The sequence below is a fragment of the Macaca nemestrina genome, chromosome 11 (genome assembly GCF_043159975.1).
Source record: "Macaca nemestrina isolate mMacNem1 chromosome 11, mMacNem.hap1, whole genome shotgun sequence".
Lineage (NCBI taxonomy): Eukaryota > Metazoa > Chordata > Mammalia > Primates > Cercopithecidae > Macaca > Macaca nemestrina.
Genome location: NC_092135.1, coordinates 139768749 through 139792204, shown reverse-complemented (window position 1 = coordinate 139792204; position 23456 = coordinate 139768749). Strand labels below are relative to the sequence as shown.

General features: G+C 53.0%; 3 protein-coding genes across 17 annotated transcripts in view; 1 reads left to right on the top strand and 2 right to left on the bottom strand.

The window, feature by feature from the left end:
• Positions 1–4772, bottom strand: part of LOC105473754 (inhibitor of growth family member 5) — a 36621-nt gene extending 31849 nt beyond the window's left edge. For 5 of the 7 annotated variants that reach the window (XM_071073782.1, XM_071073784.1, XM_071073786.1 and 2 more), the window contains exon 1: positions 4418–4772. In XM_071073782.1, the coding sequence (XP_070929883.1) occupies positions 4418–4772 (355 nt within the window). Of the gene's footprint in view, positions 1–1823; positions 1990–2083; positions 2281–3579; positions 4381–4417 lie in introns of those variants that run through there. The other 2 variants (XM_071073789.1, XM_071073788.1) reach the window with 2 other exon arrangements.
• On the top strand, positions 4744–16654 carry LOC105473755 (deoxythymidylate kinase). 6 transcript variants are annotated; one of them, XM_071073793.1, is made up of 6 exons: positions 4744–4876; positions 5659–5767; positions 8892–9008; positions 11503–11593; positions 13527–13724; positions 15948–16222. In XM_071073793.1, the coding sequence occupies exons 1-6, from the start codon at positions 4747–4749 to the stop codon at positions 16056–16058; spliced, it is 756 nt and encodes a 251-aa protein (XP_070929894.1). In that variant the 5' UTR covers positions 4744–4746; the 3' UTR covers positions 16059–16222. The 6 variants fall into 6 exon arrangements, 5 of the variants coding, with proteins under 5 accessions (XP_070929894.1, XP_011726026.1, XP_011726024.1 ...); XR_011610230.1 differs by lacking the exons at positions 8892–9008; positions 15948–16222 and adding an exon at positions 14780–15910 and having other exon boundaries at positions 11503–11629; positions 13527–14214; XM_011727724.2 differs by lacking the exon at positions 8892–9008 and having other exon boundaries at positions 13599–13724; positions 15948–16654.
• A 1917-nt stretch (positions 16655–18571) lies between these two features.
• Positions 18572–23456, bottom strand: part of LOC105473756 (autophagy related 4B cysteine peptidase) — a 30649-nt gene continuing 25764 nt past the window's right edge. For all 4 annotated transcript variants that reach the window (XM_011727726.3, XM_011727725.2, XM_011727728.3 and 1 more), the window contains 3 exons: positions 21418–21474; positions 20818–20911; positions 18572–19977 (listed from right to left, as the gene is read on the bottom strand). In XM_011727726.3, the coding sequence (XP_011726028.2) occupies positions 19904–19977; positions 20818–20911; positions 21418–21474 (225 nt within the window). In that variant the 3' untranslated portion in view covers positions 18572–19903. The remainder of the gene's footprint in view (positions 19978–20817; positions 20912–21417; positions 21475–23456) is intronic.

Here is a 23456-nt window from a genome sequence, read left to right as displayed (position 1 = left end):
GGGGGGGAAGCCAACCTTAAATGTCTTAATCATATTTATTTCATTTTAAGTGAAGCTAAACATTTTTTAAACATATTTGTTGCCTATTTGTAGTTCTTCCATCCTTTTCTGCTTTATATCTTTTACTGACTCTTTTTTTTTTTTTTGAGACAGAGTCTCGCTCTGTCGCCCAGGCTGGAGTGCAGTGGTGCGATCTTGGCTCACTGCAAGCTCCGCCTCCCGGGTTCACGCCATTCTCCTGCCTCAGCCTCTCCAGTAGCTGGGACTACAGGCGCCGCCACCACACCCGGCTAATTTTTTGTATTTTTAGTAGAGACGGGGTTTCACCGTGTTAGCCAGGATGGTCTCGATCTGCTGACCTCGTGATCCGCCCGCCTCGGCCTCCCAAAGTGCTGGGATTACAGGCGTGAGCCACCGCGCCCGGCCATCTTTTACTGATTCTCTGTGTAGAAACTGGTCTTCATGTATTTTGTCTAAAAAAATATATTTATTATTAAGGGTTATTGGCCCTCACATATCATATATTAAATATAACTCTCCCAGAGACCAATTTGTCTTCTTTCATTCACACACACAAAACTGGCAAACGCTTTTGAAGGGACCTTATTTTAGAAACTGCCAGAGAGGGCCAGGCACAGTGGCTCACGCCTGTAATCCCAATACTAAATTTAGGAGGCCGAGGCAGGTGGATCACCTGAGGTCAGGAGTTCCAGACCAGCCTGGCCAACATGGTGAAACTCCATCTCTACCGAAAATACAAAATTAGCTGGGCGTGGTGGTGGCACCTGTAATCTCAGCAACTTGGGAGGCTGAGGCAGGAGAATCCCTTGAACCTGGGAGGCAGAGTTTGCATTGAGCCGAGATTGCGCCATTGCACTCCAGTCTGGGCAACAAGAGCAAAACTCTGTCTGGAAAAAAAACAAAACAAAACTGCCAGAGAGATGGCTCGTGCCTGCTGTGGTCTGCTTAGAGCAAGTTTCTCAACCTTGGCACAAGGGACACTTTGGGTCTGATGACATTTCACTGTGTGGGGCCACATCATGCTTCATAGGATGTTTACCCAGCATCCCTGGCCTATACCCACTAGATCCTGTTAGCACCCCCATCCCAATCCAAATGTCCCCAGACCGAGGCTCTGTCTGGAGAAAAAAAAAAAAAAAAAGCAAGCAAGCAGAGAACCTAATGAACCCATGTGTCCACCTGCATCTTTCTGCAATTATCAGCCTGTGGCCAACTCCATTTCACCTATTATCTCTGACCACACAGACCCAGCATCCCACATTTCACCCATGAAGTGGATCTACTCGCCTATCGGGCCTCCAGGGTCTTGTGGAGTGACTCTCGCACCCATTGTTCCAGGACAGACAGTGCTGGAAATCAGGCTGAGGCTGTCAGCGTGGCAGTACGAAGGACACTGGATTCTCAGCCACATAGACCCTCCTACGCCCACGCCAGGACTGAGGTCAGCAGGCCGGGGTGTGGCGGTCATCCTGTGATCAGGCAGGAACACCAAGAGAACTGCTAGAATGTGGACCAACCTGATGTCCTGAGTCACAGAGCTCCTGCCTAACACTGGACTTCATGTAATGTCAGATGACTGAATACCTTAATGCTCTGAGCCACAGTGGGCTGGCTGGTATTCCGCTACCTGTGCTAAAAAGCATCCTACGAGAGGTACACCGTGCTGGAATAGGCAAAAGCGTTTCTTGTATCTTATTAACACACTTCAAGATGCTCATGTGCTTCAGCAATCCCTGCAGTCAAAAGGGTCCTCCACTCCCCAGTACACAAGGCCCAGCCAGCCAGATTCCCTCCATCCTCACCTTCCTCCCGTCCCAGGGGAGCCAGGAAAGCCATGCATGCACCAACACGGATGCCCTGTGTTCCTCCTCATCAGCCTGCTGAGTCCTCCTGGACCTGACGAGAGGCAGTACTGCAGCCTCGCCCAGCCCCGGGAACGTGGTCTTCCTTACTACAATCCCCTTCATCCTTTGGAGGGCAACAAGATGGTATTTTATAAGGAGGTATCAATCAGAAAAAAGGGATATTACTTTGATTATCTATGTAAGAGAATAATAAGTACCATTCTTAGTACTTGTAAGCGTTCGCTAGGTTGTGCTGTGGTAACAAAGGATCCCGAAGTCTCAGTGACTCGAAATCACAATGGCTTACTTCTTGCTGACGGCTGTACTTCACGTGCCTTTGTTACAGGATCTGGGGTGAAAAATCAGCTCTCACTGTGCACATGCTGTGTTCATGCTGGGGGCAGAAAGGGAGGGACTAAACCACAAAACACCTTTTAGAGCTTCTGCCTGAACGGGGCACAAGACAGCAGAATACTTTACATCACCATTTGGAAGTCTCACAGCTAAGCTGGACGTCAAGGAAGGGCAGGCCGGGTGCGGTGGTTCACGTCTGTAATCCCAATACTTAAGGAGGCTGACGTGGGTGGATCACCCGAGGTCAGCAGTTCGAGACCAGCCAGGCAAACATAGTGAAACCCCATCTCTACTAAAAATACAATAATTAGCTGGGCGTGGTGGCAGGCGCCTGTAATCTCAGCTACTTGGGAGTTGAGGCAGAATAGGCTGAACCCGGGAGGTGGAGGTTGTAGTGAGCCGAGATCATGCCATTGCACTCCATTCTGGGCCACAAGAGAGAAACTCCGTTTCAAAAAAAAAAAAAAAAAATTAAATTAAAAAATAAAATAAATTAAAAATACAAAGATTAGCCAGGCGGGTGGTGGCAGGCACCTATAATCCCAGCTACTCAGGAGGCTGAGGCAGGAGAATCGCTTGAACCCGGCAAGTGGAGGCTGCAGTAAGCCGAGATTGCGCCAATGCACTCCAGCCTGGGCGACAGAGCAGGACTCCATCTCAAAAAAAATAAAAAGAAAAGTAAATTAAAAAGGAAAAAAGGGCATAACTGGTAATAATAATATAACCCACATCCTTCCAGAACCCCAAACTGAATTGGGCAGGGTTCAGCTACTGGAAAACACAAAGCTACTCTAGGTATGCAGTGATAATGGGCTTACACAAAGGCTGGCAGCAAAGTCAGGGAAATTGTTGCCAATGACCTCAGCCCAAAGCACTGAAGTGGGTGGAGGTCTCAAGAGCTCATGGCAAAGCCAATGCAAACTCAACACTAGAAAGCTACCAGCAATCTCTTGGTCTACATCAGTGAGGCAGGTGGTTCTCAAAAGCTCATTAGCAAACAGCCTTGAATTTCATCTATATTTCTGGCTGAGAGTGCCTCCCAAGAATAATCACCTCCAAAGGTATGAGTGCCTCTCTCTGGCAGGCTGTAATACAGAGCTACACAGATGATTCTGGGAAATGCAGTTCCTACCTTTTCTTCTGCTAAGCAGAAAGTGAGGTCTAGCTGACAACTGACAATTTGGCACATAAAGATAGTAATTTAGGTATCTAAAATAACAAAAAGTCTCATCTGAGAAATGTCCAGGCAGCCAGATATCCCTAAGATAACAGCAAACGCGACTGAGCGCTTTCTAGATGCCAGGGACACTTCGCGGGACTTTTTCCACCTCTCTATAGCAGAGACAGTTTTTTCTCTTACCATCATGACCCACATTTCAGAGGAGTTGGAGGCATGGAAAGAGGAAACAACTTGCCCGTTCTCTCTCCGTGCTATAATTTGTATACATCATCTTTTAAAACGGACTTTTTGGCCTGGCGCGGTGGCTCACGCCTGTAATCCCAGCATTCTGGCAGGCCGAGGCGGAGGATCACGAGGTCAGGAGATCGAGACCATCCTGGCTAACACGGTGAAATCCCGCCTCTACTAAAAATACACAAAATTAGCCGGGTGTGGTGGCGGCGCCTGTAGTCCCAGCTACTCGGGAGGCTGAGGCAGGAGAATGGCTTGAACCCGGGAGGCGGAGGTTGCAATGAGCCGAGATCGCGCCACTGCACTCCAGCCTGGGCGGCAGAGCGACTCCGTCTCAAACAAAACAACAACAAAAAACAACAAAACAACAACACAAACACACACACGGACTTTTCAGAGCCCTGCAGTTTTGCGCTTCAGGAACAATAGTGAACATTTATCAACCCCACGGTTTTACTACAACTGCCAGGTAGCCAGTGTCTACACAGCCCCCTATCCTGCCCCTGCTGTCAAACACAGCGTTTCCAGAACGCAGTCGGGGTGGGCTCCAGGTGAGCTCTGGGAGGCGCCCCGGCTGAGCCTGGGCACTGGGCCCCGCGCTTCGGAAGGCATCTCGCTCGTGCGTCTCGCGCGCCGCGGGACCGGAGCCCTCGCGCGTGCAGCGGGCACCGCAGGGCCGTGAGAGTCGGGCCCGCTGCGCGCAGCCAGGAGCCAACGAGAGGCGACGCTGCCCGGGCAGCGCCCGGGAGCCCCTCCGACCCTGCCCTCCCCTCGTCGGCGCCCTGACCCAGCGTCTGCAGCCATCCAGCCCGCGCGGCGTCACCGGCTCTCCCGAAGCGAAAGGCTCTGCTAGCCCGAGGACGGAGGCCCGCACGGGACACGGGGCACCGGTTTCCGCCCCGGAAGCCCAGGACGCTGCTCCAGTGACGGCAAGGCCCAGGGCGCAGGCGCGAGTGTCGGTCCCACAGCGCGTCGCCCTCGCCCCAGCCCCGGCCAATCCCTTCGAATCCGGCTGAGGCCGGGTAATGCGAGCCAATCACGGTGCGCGCTGTTGATGCCGGCCAATGGGAGCTCCGGAAGGAGGTGTGGAGACGCAGGGGCGGGCGGTGGACAGTCATGGCGGCCCGGCGCGGGGCTCTCATAGTGCTGGAGGGCGTGGACCGCGCGGGGAAGAGCACGCAGAGCCGCAAGCTGGTGGAAACGCTGTGCGCCGCGGGCCACCGCGCCGAACTGCTCCGGTTCCCGGGTGGGTGCGCGCGGCGGGTGGGGGTGCGCGGCGGCTTTCGGCGCCTCTGCCTTCCCAGGGACTCTTTGCTCCTAAGCTTAGTTGCCTGCGGTCGACGTGCTGTGAACTGCGCGGTTTTTATTTTAAAAGATGGGCTCTCGCCGTGTCGGCCAGGCTGGAATGCAGTGGCGCCATCTCGGCTCACGGCAGCCTGGACCTCCCGGGCTCAAGCGATCCTCCCGCCTCAGCCTCCCGAGTAGCCGGGACCACAGGCGCGCGCCACCGCCCCCGGCCCACGCTGCGTGTCTTGAAGTGCGGGGTATGGTGATGACTGACGTGTAAACCCGCGCGAAACCGTGGTCTCGACCCCAAAAGTTTCCTCCAGTTCTTTTGTAGTCCATGTGTCATTTTTGTGGATGTTTCGGGTGTTGTGTTTTGTTTGATGACTGTTCGCGCTTTCGGGGGTTTTATAGCATATATTTTAAAGTTTTCAAGTGAAGCATTGACCTTAATCCTAGGCCACCCAGTCCACAAATTTTATAAATGCTTGCTTTGAAGTCTCCACTTTCTTCCCGAGTTCTTTTTTCCTAAAGCATTTTTCATCCCAGCTTGTCTGCAGATTGCTGTTCTTTCTCAGAGAAATTCCTTTGACTTCCGCAGAAGAGCCAAACCTGTCTAGAGATTTAGTAAAGTAAAACTCAAAGTGAGACTTGAGTCCAGGAGAAATTCAGCTCAAACTATATTGTCATGTAGAGGGAAAGCCTGATCTCACTTGTATTTTGTGTGTTTCTCTTTTTTTCTAGAAAGATCAACGGAAATCGGCAAACTTCTGAGTTCCTACTTGGAAAAGAAAAGTGACGTGGAGGATCACGCGGTGCACCTGCTTTTTTCTGCAAATCGCTGGGAACAAGTGTAAAAACCATTGTACATTGCTGCCCCTGCCCCGGCCACTTTCCTTCCTCCTGAGATACAGTGAATGCCGCACTTGATTCTGAATGACAATGACAGTCATGCTAGGGCCTCAGGTTCTTTTATTTAGCAGTCCTGTGATCAGAGGTGGTGAAGCCCCTAGTTCCCAAAGGGCACTAACGAATGCTGTTTCTTCCTCCTGCTCCCCACACCCCATAACTAATAGACTTAAGTTTTTCGGATTTTTTTAGACGGAGTTTCACTCTGTCACCAGGCAGAGGTGCGATCTCGGCTCACTGCAATCTCTGCCTCTCGGGTTCAGGGGATTCTCCTGCCTCAGCCTCCCGACTAGCTGGGACTACAGGCGCGTGCCACCACAGCCAGCTAATTTTTGTGTTTTTAATTTATTTTATTTTTTAATTTAATTTTTGTATTTTTAGTAGAGACAGGGTTTCACGGTGTTGGCCAGGATGGTCTCTCTTGACCTTGTGATCTGCCTGCCTTGACCTCCTAAAGTTCTGGGATTACAGCAGGTGTGAGCCACCACACCTGGCCCTTTTTTTTTTTTTTTTTTTAAGACAAGGTATTGGCCGGGCCCGGTGGCTCAAGCCTGTAATCCCAGCACTTTGGGAGGCCGAGACGGGCGGATCACGAGGTCAGGAGATTGAGACCATCCTGGCGAACACGGTGAAACCCCGTCTCTACTAAAAAAATACAAAAAACTAGCCGGGCGAGGTGGCGGGCGCCTGTAGTCCCAGCTACACAGGAGGCTGAGGCAGGAGAATGGCGTAAACCCGGGAGGCGGAGCTTGCAGTGAGCTGAGATCCGGCCACTGCGCTCCAGCCCCGGTGACAGAGCGAGACTCCGTCTCAAAAAAAAAAAAAAAAAAGACAAGGTATTGCTCTGTGGCCCAGGCAGTGTCACACGATCATGGCTCACTGCAGCCTCAACTTCCTAGGCTCAAGCAGTCCTCCCACCTCAGCATCCCGAGCAGGTTGGACCGTGCGTGCATGCTGCCAAGCCCAGCTAATTTTTTTTTTAAAGTAGAGTCAAGGTCTCACCATATCGCTCAGGCTGGTCTCAAACCCCTGGCCTCATAGACTTAATGTTTTAAAGATAGCTTTAGGTATACAGAAAAATTGATCAAAAAGTAGAGTATGTAGAGAGCTCCGTACATACTACCCCTGCCTTCCCCCTTCCCTATTATTTATGTGCTGTATTATGTTACATTTGTTAAAATTGATAACCGATATTGATACATTAGTAACTGAAGGTTATAGTTTATATGAACTCTCCTACCACCTTTTTTGTTTTACGTCATCGTAGTAGGTTTCCTCTTCATTCAACACTTAATGTTCATGTGTGTTCTTTCAGATGTTTTTATGTTTATATACATATGTAGAAACTACTATAGTTAGAATTTTGTTTTTTAACATAAATGAGGTCATACCATACAAATTATTTGGCAACTTTCTAACTCTGCCTTACAGATTTCTGCACTGACAGATCCCCTAACTCTGCCCTTCTCATGCTTTTTCATTGTTGTAGCATGTTCTCTAGAAAAGTTGTTCCACGGTACATTTAGCCTGTTCCCTGCTGGTGAACTTTCACTGGTTCCTCCTCATCCGTGTTACATGAAACGCTGCATTATTCTCCTCTGGCTTAGCTTTGTGTCTTGCTTGGAAAGGCTATTCCCACTCGAAGTCTTAAATGAAAATGAGACAATTTTTATAATCTTTTTAACACGTCTAGATTTTATGGAGGCAATTGTTCTTCTGATTTTGCTTTTTGTGGCTTTGTAGAAAAGTGATGAAACACGTATATGTATGCCCAATTTAAAATGAAGAATAATCCTGATTTTACTTTTTAGATAATCTTATCCCAGGTACCCAAGGCTACATCTCTTTTGTCCATCTGTTCTGCTACAGGTTACTTGTTTCCCTAATAGATATTTAAGTTTCCTCTATGTCTAACCATGGCTTGGAGACAAGAGTCTCACTGTGTTGCTCAGGTTGGAGTGCAATGGCGCAGTCTCAGCTCACTGCAACCTCCGCCTCCCGGATTCAAGCAATTCTCCTGCCTCAGCTGCCTGAGTAGCTGGGATTACAGGCGCATACGACCATGCACAGCTAAGTTGTATGTTTTAGTAGAGATAGGGTTTCACCATGTTGGCCAGGCTGGTCTTGAACGCCTGACCTCAAGTGATCTTCCCACCTCGGCCTCCCACAGTGCTGGGATTACAGGCGTGAACCACCATGCCCGACCAATAGTTCATGTCTTATTTTCCCTAATTAATAGTCCATTGTTTGGATGTACCATAGTTCATTCACCTACTAAAGGACATCTTTGTTGCTTCCAAGTTTTGGCAGTTATAAAACCATTATAAACATCCTCATGCAGGGTTCTGTGTGGTCATAAGCTTTCACTTCTTTTGGGTAAATGCCAGGGAATACCATTGCTTTAATATGTGGTAAGACTGTTATTTTTGTAAAGAACTGCTAAACCATGGGTGTCCAGTCTTTTGGCTTCTCTGGGCCACAGTGGAAGAACTGTCTTGGGCCACGCATAAAATACACTAACAATTGCTGATGAGCTTAAAGAAAAAAAATCTCATAATGTTTTAAGAAAGCTTATGGATTTGTGTTGGGCTGCATGCAGCCTGGGGGCCTCGGGTTGGACAAGCTTGTGCTAAACTGTCTTCCAGAGTGGCTGCAGCATTTTGCATTCTCCTCAGCAGTGAACGAGGGTTCCTACTGCTCCAGATCCTCACCAGCATTTGGTGGTGTCAGTGTTCGGATGTTTGCCATTCTGAAAGGGGTGTGTGGTACCTCATTGTTCTGGTTTGCGTTTCCCTGTTGACGTATGATGTGGAGTATTTTTCATATGCTTGTTTGCCATCCGTATATCTGGTTTCATGAGGTATCTGTTAAGTGCTTTGGCCCACTCTTTTTTTTGGGACGGGGTCTCAACCAGGCTGGAGTACAGTGGCACGGTCTTGGCTCACTGCAGCCTCTACCTCCCAGGCTCAAGCGATCCTCCTGCCTTAGCCTCCCAAGTAGCTGGGACTACAGGTGCATGCCACCATGCTACGTTTTGTATTTCTTTTTTTTTTTTCCTCTTGAGACAGTTTCTTTTTCATCGCCCAGGCTGGAGTTCAGTGGGGCGATCTTGGCTCACTGCAACCTATGCCTCCCAGGTTCAAGCAATTCTCCTTTCTCAGCCTCCCAAGTAGCTGGGATTACAGGTCCCTACTACCATGCCCGGCTAATTTTTCTATTTTGTAATTAGTGATGAGGTTTCACCATGTTGGCCAGGCTGGTGTTGAACTGACCTCAGGTGATCCACCCACCTCAGCCTCCCAAAGTGCTGGGATTACAGGCGTGAGCCACCGTGCCTGGCCAATTTTGTATTTTTTGAGGAGATGTGGTTTCACCATGTTGTCCAGGTTGGTCTCAAATTCCTGGCCTCAAGTGATGAACCATGCCTACGCCTCCCAAAGTGTTGGGAATATAGGCATGAGCCATCACGCCCAGCCTTGACCCACTTTTTAAGGGGGTTGGTTGTTTTCTTATTGTTGAGTTTTAAGAATTCTGTGTATGCTTGAGATACCAGTCCTTTATAAAATGTGTCTTTTATACATATTTTCTCCTATGCTGTGGTTTGTCTTTTCCTTTTTCTCTTCTTTCTTTTTTTAGACAGGGTCTCTCTTTGTCGTGCAGGCTGAGTGCAGTGCACAATCACAGCTTACTGCAGCCTCGACCTCAAGTGATCTTCCCACCTCAGCCTCCCAAGTAGCTGCAACTACAGGCATGTTAACACACCTGGCTAATGTTTGTAAAATTTTTTTGTAGCGATGGAGTCTCACCATTGTTGCCCAGGCTGGTCTTGAACTCCTGGACCCAAGCAATCCTCCTGTCTTGTTTCCCAAAGTGCTGTGATTAGAGGCATGAGCCACCCTGCCCAGCCTTATTTATTTATTTTTTTTTAAAGAGAAATGTCTTGCTCTGTTGCCTAGGCTGGAATGTTGTGGCATGATCACAGCTTACTGTAGCCTTAAACTCCTGGGTTCCAGTGATCCTCTTGCCTCAGCCTCTGGAGTAGCTAGGACTATAGGTGCATGCCACTATCCCTGGCTGATGTTTACATTTTTTGTAGAGATGGGGGTCTTACTGTTGTTGCTCAGGCTGGTCTCAAACACCTGGCCTCAAGGGATTCATCCCGCCAAATGGCTTCCAAAAGTGCTGGGCTCACAGGCATGAGCCACCACGCCCGGCTTCCGTTCCTTCTCTTGACTGTGTCTCTCACAAAGCAGAAAGTTTTCTATTTTCGTGAAGTCCATCTTAATCAACTCTCTCATTGGTTGTGCCTTTGGTTTTGTATCTAAACAGTCTGCCAAACCCCAGGTGATCTAAGTTTTCTCCTGTGTTATTGTCTAGGAGTTACATAGTTTTGCATTTAACATTTGGGTCTGTGATTCATTTTGTCTTTTTTTTTCCCCCCCTTTTTGTGGAGAACAGGGTCTCACTATATTACCCAGGCAGGTGTTGAACTCCTGGGCTCAAGCTATCCTCCTGCCTCTGCCTCCTTGAGAGCTGGGATTACAGGCGTGAGCCACTGTGCCGGCCTGTGATTCATTTTGAATTTATGTTTGTGGAGGGTATACGGTCTGCTCTAATTTATGCTGTTTCATGAGGATGTCCAGTTGTTCCAGCAGCGTTTGTTGAGGAAATTGCCTTTGCGCCATTGCGTCCTTCTGCTGCTTTGTCAGAGGCCAGTTGACTCCTTATGTGGGTGCCTCTATGATTTGAAGGCCCCAGTGAGACTGGCTGAGTCGATTGAATCAGACTTTTCTTTCTCTGTCTTGAGCAGTGCTTCTCACTAGTGTCGGGTCCCATGTCTTTGTACATCCGTGATCTTGGCGGCTGTAGGGGTGATGGTGGACTTGTGGTATTTGGTAGAGAACATCCTTGCAGTCCAGGTTAGGGGTCATAAGCATGGATGAGTCACCTGCTGGCTGTACCCGCGCTTCCCCTGCCACCATCCTCTGCTCTCTTCTTTGCCTGTGCTTCTTTGCCTGTGCTTTCCTCTTCCTGGACAGGGTAGTGCTGGCCTTTCTGCCCAGATGGCTGACAATGCTTCCCCTTTCCCTTGCGGTGTTTCTGGAACATTGAAGTTTACCAGTTGTGTTTGTTACTATTTAGTGAGGTTATCTTTTCCATGTCGGGTTTTGTTGGAGGTGTGGGAATGGCATCTTCTGGAGAAGATCCCGACCTTTTTGGATTAAAAATAAGGTTACAAATCACTGTGCTATATCTGTTGTCGTATGAGATTTCTGAGTTGTATTGTTGGGATAAATTTTTTTTTTTTTTTTTTTGAGATGGAGTCTCGAGACGCTCCGTCACCCCGGCTGGAGTGCAGTGGTGTGATCTCGGCTCACTGCAACCTCCACCTCCTGGGTTCAAGCAGTTCTCCTGCCTCAGCCTCCTGAGAAGCTGGGATTACAGGTGCCTGCCACCATGTCCAGCTAATTTTTTGTATTTTTAGTAGAGATGGGGTTTCACCGTGTTAGCCAGGATGGTCTCGATCTCCTGACCTTGTGATCCACCCGCCTCAGCCTCCCAAAGTGCTGGGATTATAGGCGTGAGCCACCACGCACAGTCTGTTGGGATAATTTAAGCTTGACAGTTCAAGGCCTATGAAACCAGAACCAGGGCTCAGGAGCATCCTCTGTTTTTCAGGCCCTTAATTAAGGAAAAGTTGAGCCAGGGTGTGACCCTCATCGTGGACAGATACGCATTTTCTGGTGTGGCCTTCACCGGTGCCAAGGAGGTGAGTGCCACTTGGCCTCCTGTCGGGCGAGCACAGGTGTGTGGACCCAGGACTGCCCTTGAATGCGAGTACGAGTGACATGCCTCCAATTACTCTGCAGAGTTTTGTGATTCTTAAATTCCTTTTATCTCTTTGCTAGATTAATTTGGTTTTATCAATAAGAAGAGCAAACATTTATGCAGCTAGAGATTGTTTCACAGATAGAACCACAGTTGTTATTTGGATTATATTTTCCACATGCTTTTCTTTTTTTTTTTTCTTTGAGATGGAGTCTCATTCTGTCACCCAGGCTGGGTGCAGTGGTGTGATCTCAGCTCATTGCAACCTCTGCCTCCTGGGTTCAAGCGATTATCGTGCCTCAGTCTCCCGAGTATCTGGGATTATAGGCACACGCCACCGTGCCCAGCTAAGTTTTGTATTTTTAGTAGAGACGGGGTTTTCCCATGTTGGCCAGGCTGATCTCAAACTCCTGACCTCAAGTGATCCACTCATCTCGGCCTCCCAAAGTGCTGGGATGACAGGCGTGAGCCACTGCGCCCAGCGCCCAGATGCATTTTCAAAGATGGTTCATTTGTAGTACTTTTTTTTCCCCTTTTTTTGCAAGAGGGGGTCTCCCTCTGTTGCCCAGGCTGGAGTGCAGTGGAACAATCAAAGCTTGCTGTAACCTTCAACTCTTGGGCCCAAGTCATCCTCCTGCCTCAGCCCCTCAAAGTGCTGGGATTACAGCTGTGAGCCACTGCGCCCAGCTCTGTCCCTTAAAGAGACAGTAAAAAGAAAGATAATGTGGTTATGTTTCATGATAACCGCCCTCACTTTTTATTTTTATTTTATTTTTGGATGGAGTCTCACTCTGTCACCCAGGCTAGAGTGCAGTACGAGTAGTGCGATCTCGGCTCCTGTCTCAGCCTCCCGAATAGCTGGGACTACAGGCGCCCGTCACCAAGCCTGGCTAATTTTTTGTATTTTTAGTAGAGACAGGGTTTCACCGTGTTAGCCAGGATGGTCTTGATCTCCTGACCTTGTGATCTGCCCGCCTCAGCCTCCCAGAGTGCTGGGATTACAGGTGTGAGCCACCGTGCCTGGCCACGCCCTCACTTTTTAATTCTGCCATTTCTCATGTGTTAGCTTGAGTCCTTCCCCTCTGAAGTATTAAGTTATATAATAAGGAGAACAAGACTCATGATTCCTTTGCTTCTTCCTGCTGTGCGGATCGACTGACAGCCGCAGGCCCTGTGGGAGGTGCTGGTGGACGCCTTCCCTCAGCTCATGGTGCTGTTGTGTGATGACCTGGAGTCACAGCCTTTCCAGTCCTACCTTTCCTCCGGAAACAGGACAGCATTTGGAGGGAGATGGGATGAGTAAGGGAGGGACAGAGGGTGCTTGCACAGCCCTGGCAAGGAGGGCCAGTGGGGGAGGCTAGGCTGGCACAGGGCTGGCACACAGCAGGCTCTAGGAGTTTGTCTCCTTCCTGTTCTTCCATGGGGGATGAGACCCTGGCCTGTGTATGGCAGAAAGGACACTGCCAAGGACCCCGTGCCTGTGTCCGGACCCAGCTGCTCTTTGCCGTAGGCATCCTAGGCCGGGGGTCTCCAGGGGCTCTGTACATAGGCTGTTTCCTCCTGGCCACCGGGCCTGTAGCTGCGCTGGGAGGGCCTCCGTGGGGCCTGGGCTGTGGGTGGCGGGGACCGGGAGCCATTCTACCTGCCTACGTTTCTGTCCACTTGTCTGTTTACAAAGGAAAAACGAGAAGGTGACATTGGAGAAAGCAAAACCTTTAATTTGAGGTTTTAAAAATTAAACACGAGCCACCATATAAACAGTCTCACGTCTTGGTGCCTCACCAAATGTCCCCAAATTTTTTCCCGTTTTTATGACTTTTGAAACAAAAACCTAGACCACACTAAGCTTTAACTGTTGGGTTCTTTGTTGGCAGAATTTTTCCCTAGATTGGTGTAAACAGCCAGACGTGGGCCTTCCCAAACCCGACCTGGTCCTGTTCCTCCAGTTACAGTTGGCAGATGCTGCCAAGCGGGGAGCGTATGGCCATGAGCGCTACGAGAACAGGGCTTTCCAGGAGCAGGCCCTCCGGTGTTTCCACCAGCTCATGAGAGACACGACTTTGAACTGGAAGGTGAGAATCCCAGAACTGCACAGTAGGAAGTAGGAACCGTCGAGCAGTGGCTCAGGATTACACCCTGTGGTGACTGGCACAGGCGCATCAGCAGAGCTGCTGCCGTTCTGTCTGGTCTTCCCAGATGCGGAGCCCCGGGAGTAGTCGTTCAGGGGTTCTCAGTGCCAGCAAATTTTTTTTTTTTGAGACAGAGTCTTGCTCTGTCGCCCAGGCTGGGGTGCAGTGGCGCCATCTCGGCTCATTGCAACCTCCACTTCCTGGGTTCAAGTGATTCTCCTGCCTCAGCCTCCCGAGTAGCTGGGATTACAGGCACCTGTCATCATGCCTGGCTAACTTTTTTTGCATTTTTGTAGAGACAGGGTTTCTCCACGTTGGTCAGGCTGGTCTCCAACTCCTGACCTCAGGCGATCTGTACGTCTCGGCCTCCCAAAGTACTGGGTTTATAGGTGTGAACCACTGCACCCAGCTAGTGCCAGCAAATTCTAATCCGGTGAGTTTTGCTAAATGTTGACATTTGGCGCTTTGTCTGGTGGGTCAGGTGAGAGTCTGCGCAATCCTCCACAGCCTCAGCCCCTCTTCAGACATGAGTGCCAGGCTGTTGCTGCCACTGTGTCCTCTGGTGCAGGCCTCCCGCTGGGCGTGGGCGCTGCAGCCGCCCCTGGCTGAGTTCAGGAGGGTGCCGTGTGCTGGCTTTCCCTTCAGCCCTGCCTCCTTCAGTCTCAGCAGTCCCAGGTCTGGCTCTACTCTGTCTACTCCCAGGACGCTGGGCTCTCCCCTCCCAGTGGACACGCAGGCACGCCTCTGCTCCTCCCAACCACAGCCCCCACCTCTCCCCCAGGCTCCAGTCGCCTGTGCCCACCGCCGCCCACGTGGCCTCTTTCCAGACAGCAGCCACGGCTTCTGGCACGTCCGGCGCCAGCACTGTCGTCGTGGCCACGGCCCGCAGAGCTTCTGTCCCTTGAGCTCCACACAGCAGTGCTCGAGGGCCTGCCCCAGCCTGACCGGCTGTGCCTGCAGATGATGCTGGTCACAGCTTTTCGTTTCCCGGAACACAGGCGGGATAGCAGCACCCTTTTCTGGCCGTGCGGCATTCCCTCTGGCAGTCAGCTGCCCGGAGAGGCTCATCTTGGGTGGTTCTGGGCGACAGCTGTGTGGCTGCACAGTGGCCGGTGAGTGGCATCTGGGAAGGCGGCTTTTGTGTAGAGGGTCACTCTCCTTACATCACAGTCACACCTCATGAAATGGTTAGACTCTTCCCAGTGCCTTCCACGCTTCTGGCAGATTTTCTAGAATTTGCTGTTGAGGTTGAGGTTCAGAGAGGTGTGGGGTATCCCGGAAATCTCTCAAGAAGCTTGAGAAGGGTCCTGCGCCACCTGACAGCAGAAGGCGGGACGCCGTTGAGACACCAGTGCTTCCGAGTTCCTCTCACTGCCTGCCTTGGTGCAGAGAAGGCCGTCCCGCGTGCTCATGCCCTCCCCACGTTCCTCGCACCATTCACGCCATTGTACGGCACAGCTGTTAGGACCAAATTCATCTTCCCCTCAGGGACGGGTCAGGCCCAGTGTTGCGTCGGTCCTGTCTGGCTGCTGTGGAACTTCCTCACGTTCTAGGCAGTGCCCAGGAGCGTGGGCAGGGCAGGGTCTGCCCTCTGTGCTTCCCACTCACTGCTTGCGAGCTGGTGGGCTGGGTGGGCCTGGCTGTGCTGAGGGCTATGCCTCACTCCTGCAAGTGGGCACTCATCGGGGTTGGGGTCACAAGGAGGCTCAGGTCGGCTGAGAGCAGGAGTGGGCAGTTGGCACGTCATGTTTCTCCTGCATCAGGGCTGTGGCAGGAATGCCGGGTGGCTTTGTACCGTGGGCACTATCAAGGTTGAGGTTCGGAGAGGTCTGGGGTATCCCAGAGGTCACCACACTGCCAGGAGGTTCAGGTTGGCCTTCCAGAGCCTGGCCTGTGTGAAATCCGCACGAGCACAGAGGACAGAATGAAACACGGTGTTGTTTTGAGACAGGGTCTTACTGCGTCACCCAGACTGGAGTACAGTGGCGCCAATTATTTTGCAGAGGTTGGGTGTCCCTGTGTAGCCCAGGCTGGTCTTGAACTCCTGGGTACAAGCAGTCCTCCCTCGTGGGCCTCCCAAAGTGCTGGGATTACAGGTGTGGGCTCCCATGCCCAGCCTGGAACGTGCTGATGAGCCTCTTTCTCCCGAAACCCCGGTGGGAACAGATGGTGGATGCTTCCAAAAGCATTGAAGCTGTCCACGAGGACATCCGTGTGCTCTCTGAGGACGCCATCCACACTGCCACAGAGAGGCCGCTGGGGGAGCTGTGGAAGTGACCCAAGGCTGCCCACTGGAGACGCCTCTCCCCGTAGTCCCTCGAGAGGTGGGAGACCCACGGAAGGCCCCGTCTCCAGCGGTATCCAGATCCCACGACTTCAGGAGCTCTTTCCCGGCAGCAGAGATCTGCACGCTGCCTCTTCTGCCCCGGGCCGGGGTGTGGTGGGGACCTTGGCAGTATAGACATGAGCAGTGATGGAGCAGTCTCCTGCCCTCTCGCTGCCATCAGTGTCCTGATGGTACTCTGTTGTATTTTTTACTGAAGTTCAGTGATAACTCTGAGTAGTTTCATTGTGATCACTGTAAATGGTAATCAGTTGGAATTCTCCTAAATGTCTTCTAGACACTAGTAAAAATTGACCTGAAAATTGTTTGTGGAACGCTTCACTTTTCTTAGACTGAGGACAGAGCTGGCTTTGAATGGGAGAGAAGCGCCTTCATTGGGCCCAGTAGGGCCTTTCTGGACCTTAGTTCCTGCCTAGTTGAGGGAGTCCCACTGTGGGTCTGAACGGTTGCAGCCATGCCCTGGGCTCCAGCCAGGCTACGCCCGAGTGTCACCACAGCTTACATCCTGAACTCACCGAAGTTAACTCTGCTATTTTCATTGCAACCCTGGAGCTTAACTTTTCATCCTATCCCTTTTTATTTTTTTGGAAACAGGGTCTCACTGTCACCCAGGCTGGAGTGCAGTGGCACGATCGTGGCTCACTGCAGCCTTCTGCAGACCTGCTGGGCTCAGGTGATCCTCCCACTTCAGCCTCCTGAGTAGGTAGGCCTACAGGCCTTCACCATGCCTGGCTAATTTTTTTATTTTTTGTAGACAGGATTTTGCTATGTTGCCAGCCAGGCTCATCTCAAACTCCTGGGCTCAAGTGATCCACCTGCCTCGGCCTCCCAAAGTGCTGGGAGTACAGGCATGAGTCACCGTGCCTGGCCCATTGCATTCCCTTTTAAGTGACACTTGGAATGATTTGACACTCCTGGTAGAATCTGTCCCACAGAGCACTTTTTGGGTAGAGAGCAGCATACAGTGTGCTGGAGTGGAAGGCAGGCAGGGTCCCCCATCTGTGGGGGCAGCAGCTGTGGGTCTCAGTATCTTTCTGTGGCCGAGACAAATCCAGGCAAAACAAAAGGATTTCACTTGGGTAAGCATTGCCAGGGGCTGTGGGACGGGCCTGGGTGAGGAACCTTCAGATGGGAGACCTTTCTGGACTATCCAGGTGGGCCCAGTGTCATCACAGGGGCCTTTTTTTGTTGTCTTAAGACGAGGTCTGGCTGTCTCCCAGGCTGGAGTGCAGTGGTGCAGTCTTGACTCACTAGCCTCTCTTTCCTGGGCGCAAGTGATCCTCCCCCCTTAGCCTCCCAAAGTGCTGGGATTACAGGCTGGTGCCACCATGCCTGGCCCATCACAGGGGTCCGCCTAACAGGGAGGCAGGCCGTTCGAGTCAGGAAGTGAGATGCCAGCAACAGAAGCTGGAGAGATGCCATGTTGCTGGCTGTGAGGTTGGAAGAAAGCGCCATGAGCCAAGCAGTTTCTGGCATCCAGGAGCTAGAAAAAACACAGCAATGTTCTCCCCTAGAGGAGCAGCCCTGCCCACAGCACGAGGTGGCTCTCTGCCCTCCGGGTCTGGAAGAGGCTGTGCTGTTTCAGGCACTGAATGTGGTCATCTTCTAGAGCAGCCACAGGAAGCGAGTAAGAGCATCTGAGAGGCTGCAAGTCCTCAGCCAGCTCACCAGGGCCCCAGCAGTGCCCCCTCCTGTCTGGCTTTGGGCCCTTCGCACCTATACCAGGACTGCCCACAGGACGCATTGGCCAGAGTGAGCGATGTCCTCACCAAGCCCCCTGCTGTGCCCCAGACATGGCCCTCCCACAGGCCAGGCCAGTCACTGCTCGCTTGGGGAAGGCTTTGCTGTGATTCAAATTGAGCCAAACCTACAACTCAGGGCACTTTCTGCAACTTCCTCCTGTTGAAGAATGGGAACCATTTTACTTTCCTAAAATCCTAGTTTCCTTGCACTTTTTCCTTCTAGGGTTGTATGAGAGGGCGGATGTCATGGCTCACAGACAGCCAGGCTACAGGCAGGACAGGCCGCCTGCCAGGGCTGGGGACGTACCTGCTCAGGCTCCCACAGCCCACCACGCAGGCAGCCACATCCTTTACGTGATGCTATGGGCTGAAACATTCACTTGGTTTTTTTCTGGAAATCACAATTATAACTTGAGGAAAAAATAGACACAAGGTTTGTTTTCTACTGAAACTTATTATTTGCCATTAAGAATTGCAAACTATACTACTAAGAATGAACAACATTCTCTTCATTAAGCCTTTTTCAAAACACACAAGAAAAAGCTCCCCTTTGGTCAAGGTGTTCCACACTCCCACTACAGCAGGCCCCCACAGCTCCCAGCACAGCGGTGCACCATGGACTCAGACGCAGAGCCCAAGGAATGAAGATCGCCCCAGCCTTCCCTCCTTCCCCACCCCAACTACACCCAAGGGAGAAAGGATACGAGGAAATAAACTATGTCTTGGGGGGGGACTGGGGATGGTGTCCTCTGCTACCCAGGTGGGTCACTCACTGCAGAGCGGGCGGCATGTGTCCTGAGGGGATCTCCGGTCCCCACACCTATACAAGCAGCAGCAGCGAGTCCTGCCAACGCCACAGTAGGTGCTCATGAGAAAGGTGCCCATGCTCGCCGTGCCCACGCTCCCCAAGCCCTCCTGTTTACATTCCCTAGTGGGGCAAAGCCACTTCCCCAGGAAGGCAGCACAGCAGCGGGGCAGAGTGCACTCCGGGACCCAGGACAGCAGGTTACACAGGGTCAGGCGGTGGTGGGTTCTGGAATCAGGGCTGAGGTTCCGGAAATGCCACCAGAGGATGCCACCCTGTGATGTCTGCCCATCACACACCACAAGGCTCGGGTGGTTTTCCCCTTTGGGCCCTAAACCACCTAACACCTCAGTGACACAGGAGGGCAATTCTCAGCAAGGCAAGGACACAGGGAAGGCTCCTAGGAGAAGCACACTGTCCCCCCCCCCGAGCCCGACTGTCAGAGGTGGAGGCCCCGCCCCACCCCTCGCCACACCTGGGGAAGCCACCACAGAATGCCACAGCCCTGGAAAGGGACACTCTGAGGACAGGCACTCTAGCAACAGCCCCAGGACAGCCAGCCGCCCTTCTGCCCAGGCTGCCCACGCCGTGTCCTCTGCACGCCATCTTCAGGTTTCCCACACACCCACTTCCTGAATACTTCTCTCCCCAAAGCAACCTTTGCCTTTGTTCCTCCGACCTCATCTCCCACTGAGGTCGCCCTTGGTAACCAGGCTGGGCAGAGGACACAGCCATGGGCGCCCCCTTCGAGAGCAGCCCGGTCCTTGGGCGTGGGGCCGCAGCGTGGCTGCTGCTCCTCTCACGCCGGCCTGCACAGGTCTTCTGAGACTGACTCAGGAGGCGCCCCAGAAATTCATGTCTGTGTCTGACAACTTCAAACAGGACTTTAATTCCAAACCAACCACAGAACCGGCGCCTGGGAGCAAGTGGGACTGAGGCCCAGGCGCTAACGCGGGGCTGGCAGTGTCCAGAGAACGCTCTGGAAGCTCCTGACAGACGGCTCCGTGTGCAGATGCACAGGCCCTGACGGGCACTCTGAGCTGGGCAGTCGGACACCAAGCAGTAAGGCCTCCCGGGCAGCGCAGCCTCAGTCCACAAGCGGAGCGGGTGGCCCTCTGGGGGGAGGCAGCACGGGGCGCGGCCCTCGGCAGGCGAGCGGGCGGGATGGATGAAGTGCGGCGGCACCAGGAGCCCCAGGCTCTCACAGGTGCCACCCCCGACCCCAGGATTTTCAAAGGGACAGGATTTCAAAGTCTTCATCTTCTGAGTCGAAGAATCTTTCCAGTCGCTCTACATCAGAAGAATCTAGAAGGAACAGGACATAGCTCATCAGGCATCTCAGGTGGGCTACTTCCATGTGAGTCAAGTGCCCGTGGCATGGGGCAGACTGAGCAGCACCTGCTCTGCAGCCCCACCCTGAGGGGCCCACAGACAGCTGTCCCCAAGCAGCTGTGAAAAGGTCCAGGGTTGTGGAGACCTGCGAATATGGGGGGAGGGAGCAGGGAAGAGGAGCGGGGCAGGGTGAGGAAGACGGGGGCGGCGGGCACAATCTCAGGCCTGAGGGGGCCTCTGTCCTGTGTCTCCCACGCTGCACCCTGACCCTCGTGGTCATCAGGAGTGGTTCCACTGTCACTGCCTTGTAGAGCTTCTCATGGTGAGACAGGTACGAGGAGGACAAGCTCGCGGCCACACACTGGCTTCCCTGCGCGAGCCCAGGCCGGATCCTCCGGCACGTTACCCATGGTCCAAGGGGTCTACGCCACCCATGGCCAGTGGTGCCCAAGTGGACGAGTCCCCCACCCAGGACTGCGTCATCACAGAGTGTGTGTTCTGTCTGCTCCAGAGCCATGAGGACCCCATGGGAGCACGCCCAGCTCCATAGTGCCCTGGGCAGGCAGCGCGGGTGGGGAAGGCGAGGGGGGTCCCGGGTTGCTGGGCGCAGGCTTGGAGGAGAGGACGCTCCACTCTGCCCCTGGTCTCACAGGCAAACCACTGCCAAGTGCTCACAGTTGAGGCTCACACACACCTTAATAGTCAAAACCAAGGGGGCCAGGACTGGGGAAGCAAAGGCACAGACCGCACCCCCGAGGGACCCCACCTCCGAGGGACCCCACCTGGACTTGGCCCTGCAGCCGCAGTTCTCACCTAGGGACAGGTTCAGGACATCGGGGCAGGCCAGGTGTGAAGGCTGCTGCTCCACCAGCTCAAACATGGGCAGGGCGCCTCCGAGCAGAGACAGCTGTTAGTGAGACATGGTCATTAGGGGCAGCCTCACCCCAGTGCTTGCTGCAGCCAAGAGAAAGGGGCCAAACCTGACTGTCATTCCACTTCACTGATGAGAACAGAGGCAGCTTCCACACTAACAGCTACACGAGGACCCAGTGTGGCGATCAACACACAGTCTGACCACGATGGCAGAGGGGGGTGGGCCACACGCACTCAGCCAGCGCAGCTCGGCACCCCATCACCACCCCCATCTCAACAGGAGATGGATGAGGACACTGGAAATCTCATTCTAAAGTCAACACGCAACATCCGTCCCCAGGGCTGTTAACCGTGTTGCCAGGTGGGCAATCCAGGACACCCCACCCCGTTCAGCTGCACAGCTGTGCCAGGCAGGACAAAGCTCCCCCCGCCCCGTGAGGCTGCCTGAGACCTGGACGCTGGCCTTCGGCCCCTGCACGCCCCGCTGCCTGTCTCCCTGGGCGGTCCAGCTCGGCTGCGGGTGGTGGGGAGGCTACAAACCTTTTTGACTTGCTGGCACCAGTCATTGAAGTCGTCTTCAGTCTTACAGAAAAACCCCTAAAACGAAATGACTATGAGCAGAACACCCACATCTGCAGTGGGCAAAGAGAGGCAGGGGCTCCCGTTCCCCCGCCAGTGGCGCAGCAAAGGCCCCCAGCGTGCACGTGCTGGACACTCCGGCCTGTCTCGCCTCCTGGGGCCGGGAAGGGAGCCCCGAGGGTGCCCTGTGCATGGCCTGCTGCACCAGTGCCCGGCTCCCCTCAGGTTCCACTATGTTGCTCTGCCTTCATTCACCCATGAGATGGTATGTGGTGTGCATTTGTTAGGCCTCACCGATCTTCCAGGAATGAGGCAGGTTATGAGTTAGGGCCAAGTGCGACTGTGAGGCAGGGCCGCTGGGTCTCAGCCTTCACCCAGCATCTCCCTGGAAGCTTGGTGACAACTGGTGGCAAAGGCCACTGAGAACTGCCACGGGGAGCCTCCTGCTGAGGAGACAGGGGACCTGCCAAGGATCACCCTAATCACATCCTTAAAGCTGCCGCCTGTAACGACGGTCACTAGGAAGCCACCTGTAACGACGGTCACTAGGAAGCCGCCTGTAACGACGGTCACTAGGGATTAATGCTGCCAGACGTGCCGATGTTAACACAGGAAGAAAAAGAAACGGGGAAAACAAAGACGAAATGGGAGAAGTTCAAACTGGGCACTCCCTTCCTCTGAAGACGCCGTTTCCGCGGCCCCGGCTTGTGTGGGAGCACTCTCCCCGGGGGACAGGGGACGTTCCTCCTCCTCACGGGTGAGGACAGTTATCCCACCGGGCGGCCCCTTTGGTCTCAACTCCTCAATGTTCACGCGTCCGCTCCCGTCTCTAGCCTGACCTGACTGAGAGACTGCCAATCACTGTAAACCACCAAGCTGCATTTATGGTAACAAACATACTTAATTCTAGTTAGACGACGTATTCGTGACTAGGTTCTGGTAAGAAGTGTGAGCCAGGCCAGGCGCGGTGGCTCACGCCTGTAATCCCAGCACTTTGGGAGTCCGAGACAGGTGGACCACGAGGTCAGGAGATCAAGACCAGCCTGGCTAACACAGTGAAACCCCATCTCTATTAAAAATACAAAAAATTAGCCAGGCATGGTGGCGGGAGCCTGTAGTCCCAGCTACTCGGGAGGCTGAGGAAGGAGAATGGCGTGAACCCAGGGGGCAGAGCTTGCAGTGAGCCGAGATCACGCCACTCACTCCAGCCTGGGTGACAAGAGCGAGACTCCGTCTCAAAAAAAAAAAAAAAGTGTGAGCCACAGAGCTCTAGCCCATGTTCCCCACTCCTGCCACCCTGCCCAGCAGGTGCATAGAGCGTGGTGTGTGCTTTGGGGCTGGGCCACAGCTCAGAGACTGTGCCATTTCAGGCCCAGATCTGCCTTCTTCCTCCTAAACGGGGCAGAGCATCCACAACAGAGCCCCTGACTCAGTTAACTGCTCCCCTAAGCATGTCACTGTCATTCATGATTTCTAGGGGTTTTTCTTTGGTCTCTTTCACCATCAAACATATTTGAGGGCAGGCAGGTCTGCATAAATCACACACCAAAAATCACAACTAGGTAATCAAAATGGAGAAACAGGGAAGCTCGTTCTTAGGAAATCCCCCAGAGAGAACAAGTCAGAGCCTCCGGAAAACAAAAGGTGGTGCAGGAGGGGGTGGAGGGGCCGCCCGTATGTCTGTGTGGGTGTGAGGAAGGGAGCACAGGAGTGGGTGGAGGGGCCGCCCGCGTGTTTAAACGTGGGTGTGAGGAAGAGGGCACAGGAGGGGGTGGAAGGGCCGCCCGCGTGTTTAAACGTGGGTGTGAGGAAGAGGGTGCAGGAGGGGATGGAGGGGCCGCCTGTGTGTTTAAACGTGGGTGTGAGGAAGGGGGCACAGGAGTGGGTGGAGGGGCCGCCCGCGTGTTTAAACGTGGGTGTGAGGAAGAGGGCGCAGGAGGGGGTGGAGGGGCCGCCCGCGTGTTTAAACGTGGGTCTGAGGAAGAGGGCGCAGGAGGGGG

Coding starts and splice junctions, on each gene's coding strand:
- LOC105473755 (XM_071073793.1), top strand. CDS start 4,747: ATGGCGGCCCGGCGCGGGGCTCTCATAGTGCTGGAGGGCGTGGACCGC. Junction 4,877..5,658: donor CGAACTGCTCCGGTTCCCGG/GTGGGTGCGCGC, acceptor CTTTTTTTCTAG/AAAGATCAACGGAAATCGGC. Junction 13,725..15,947: donor ACACGACTTTGAACTGGAAG/GTGAGAATCCCA, acceptor CGGTGGGAACAG/ATGGTGGATGCTTCCAAAAG.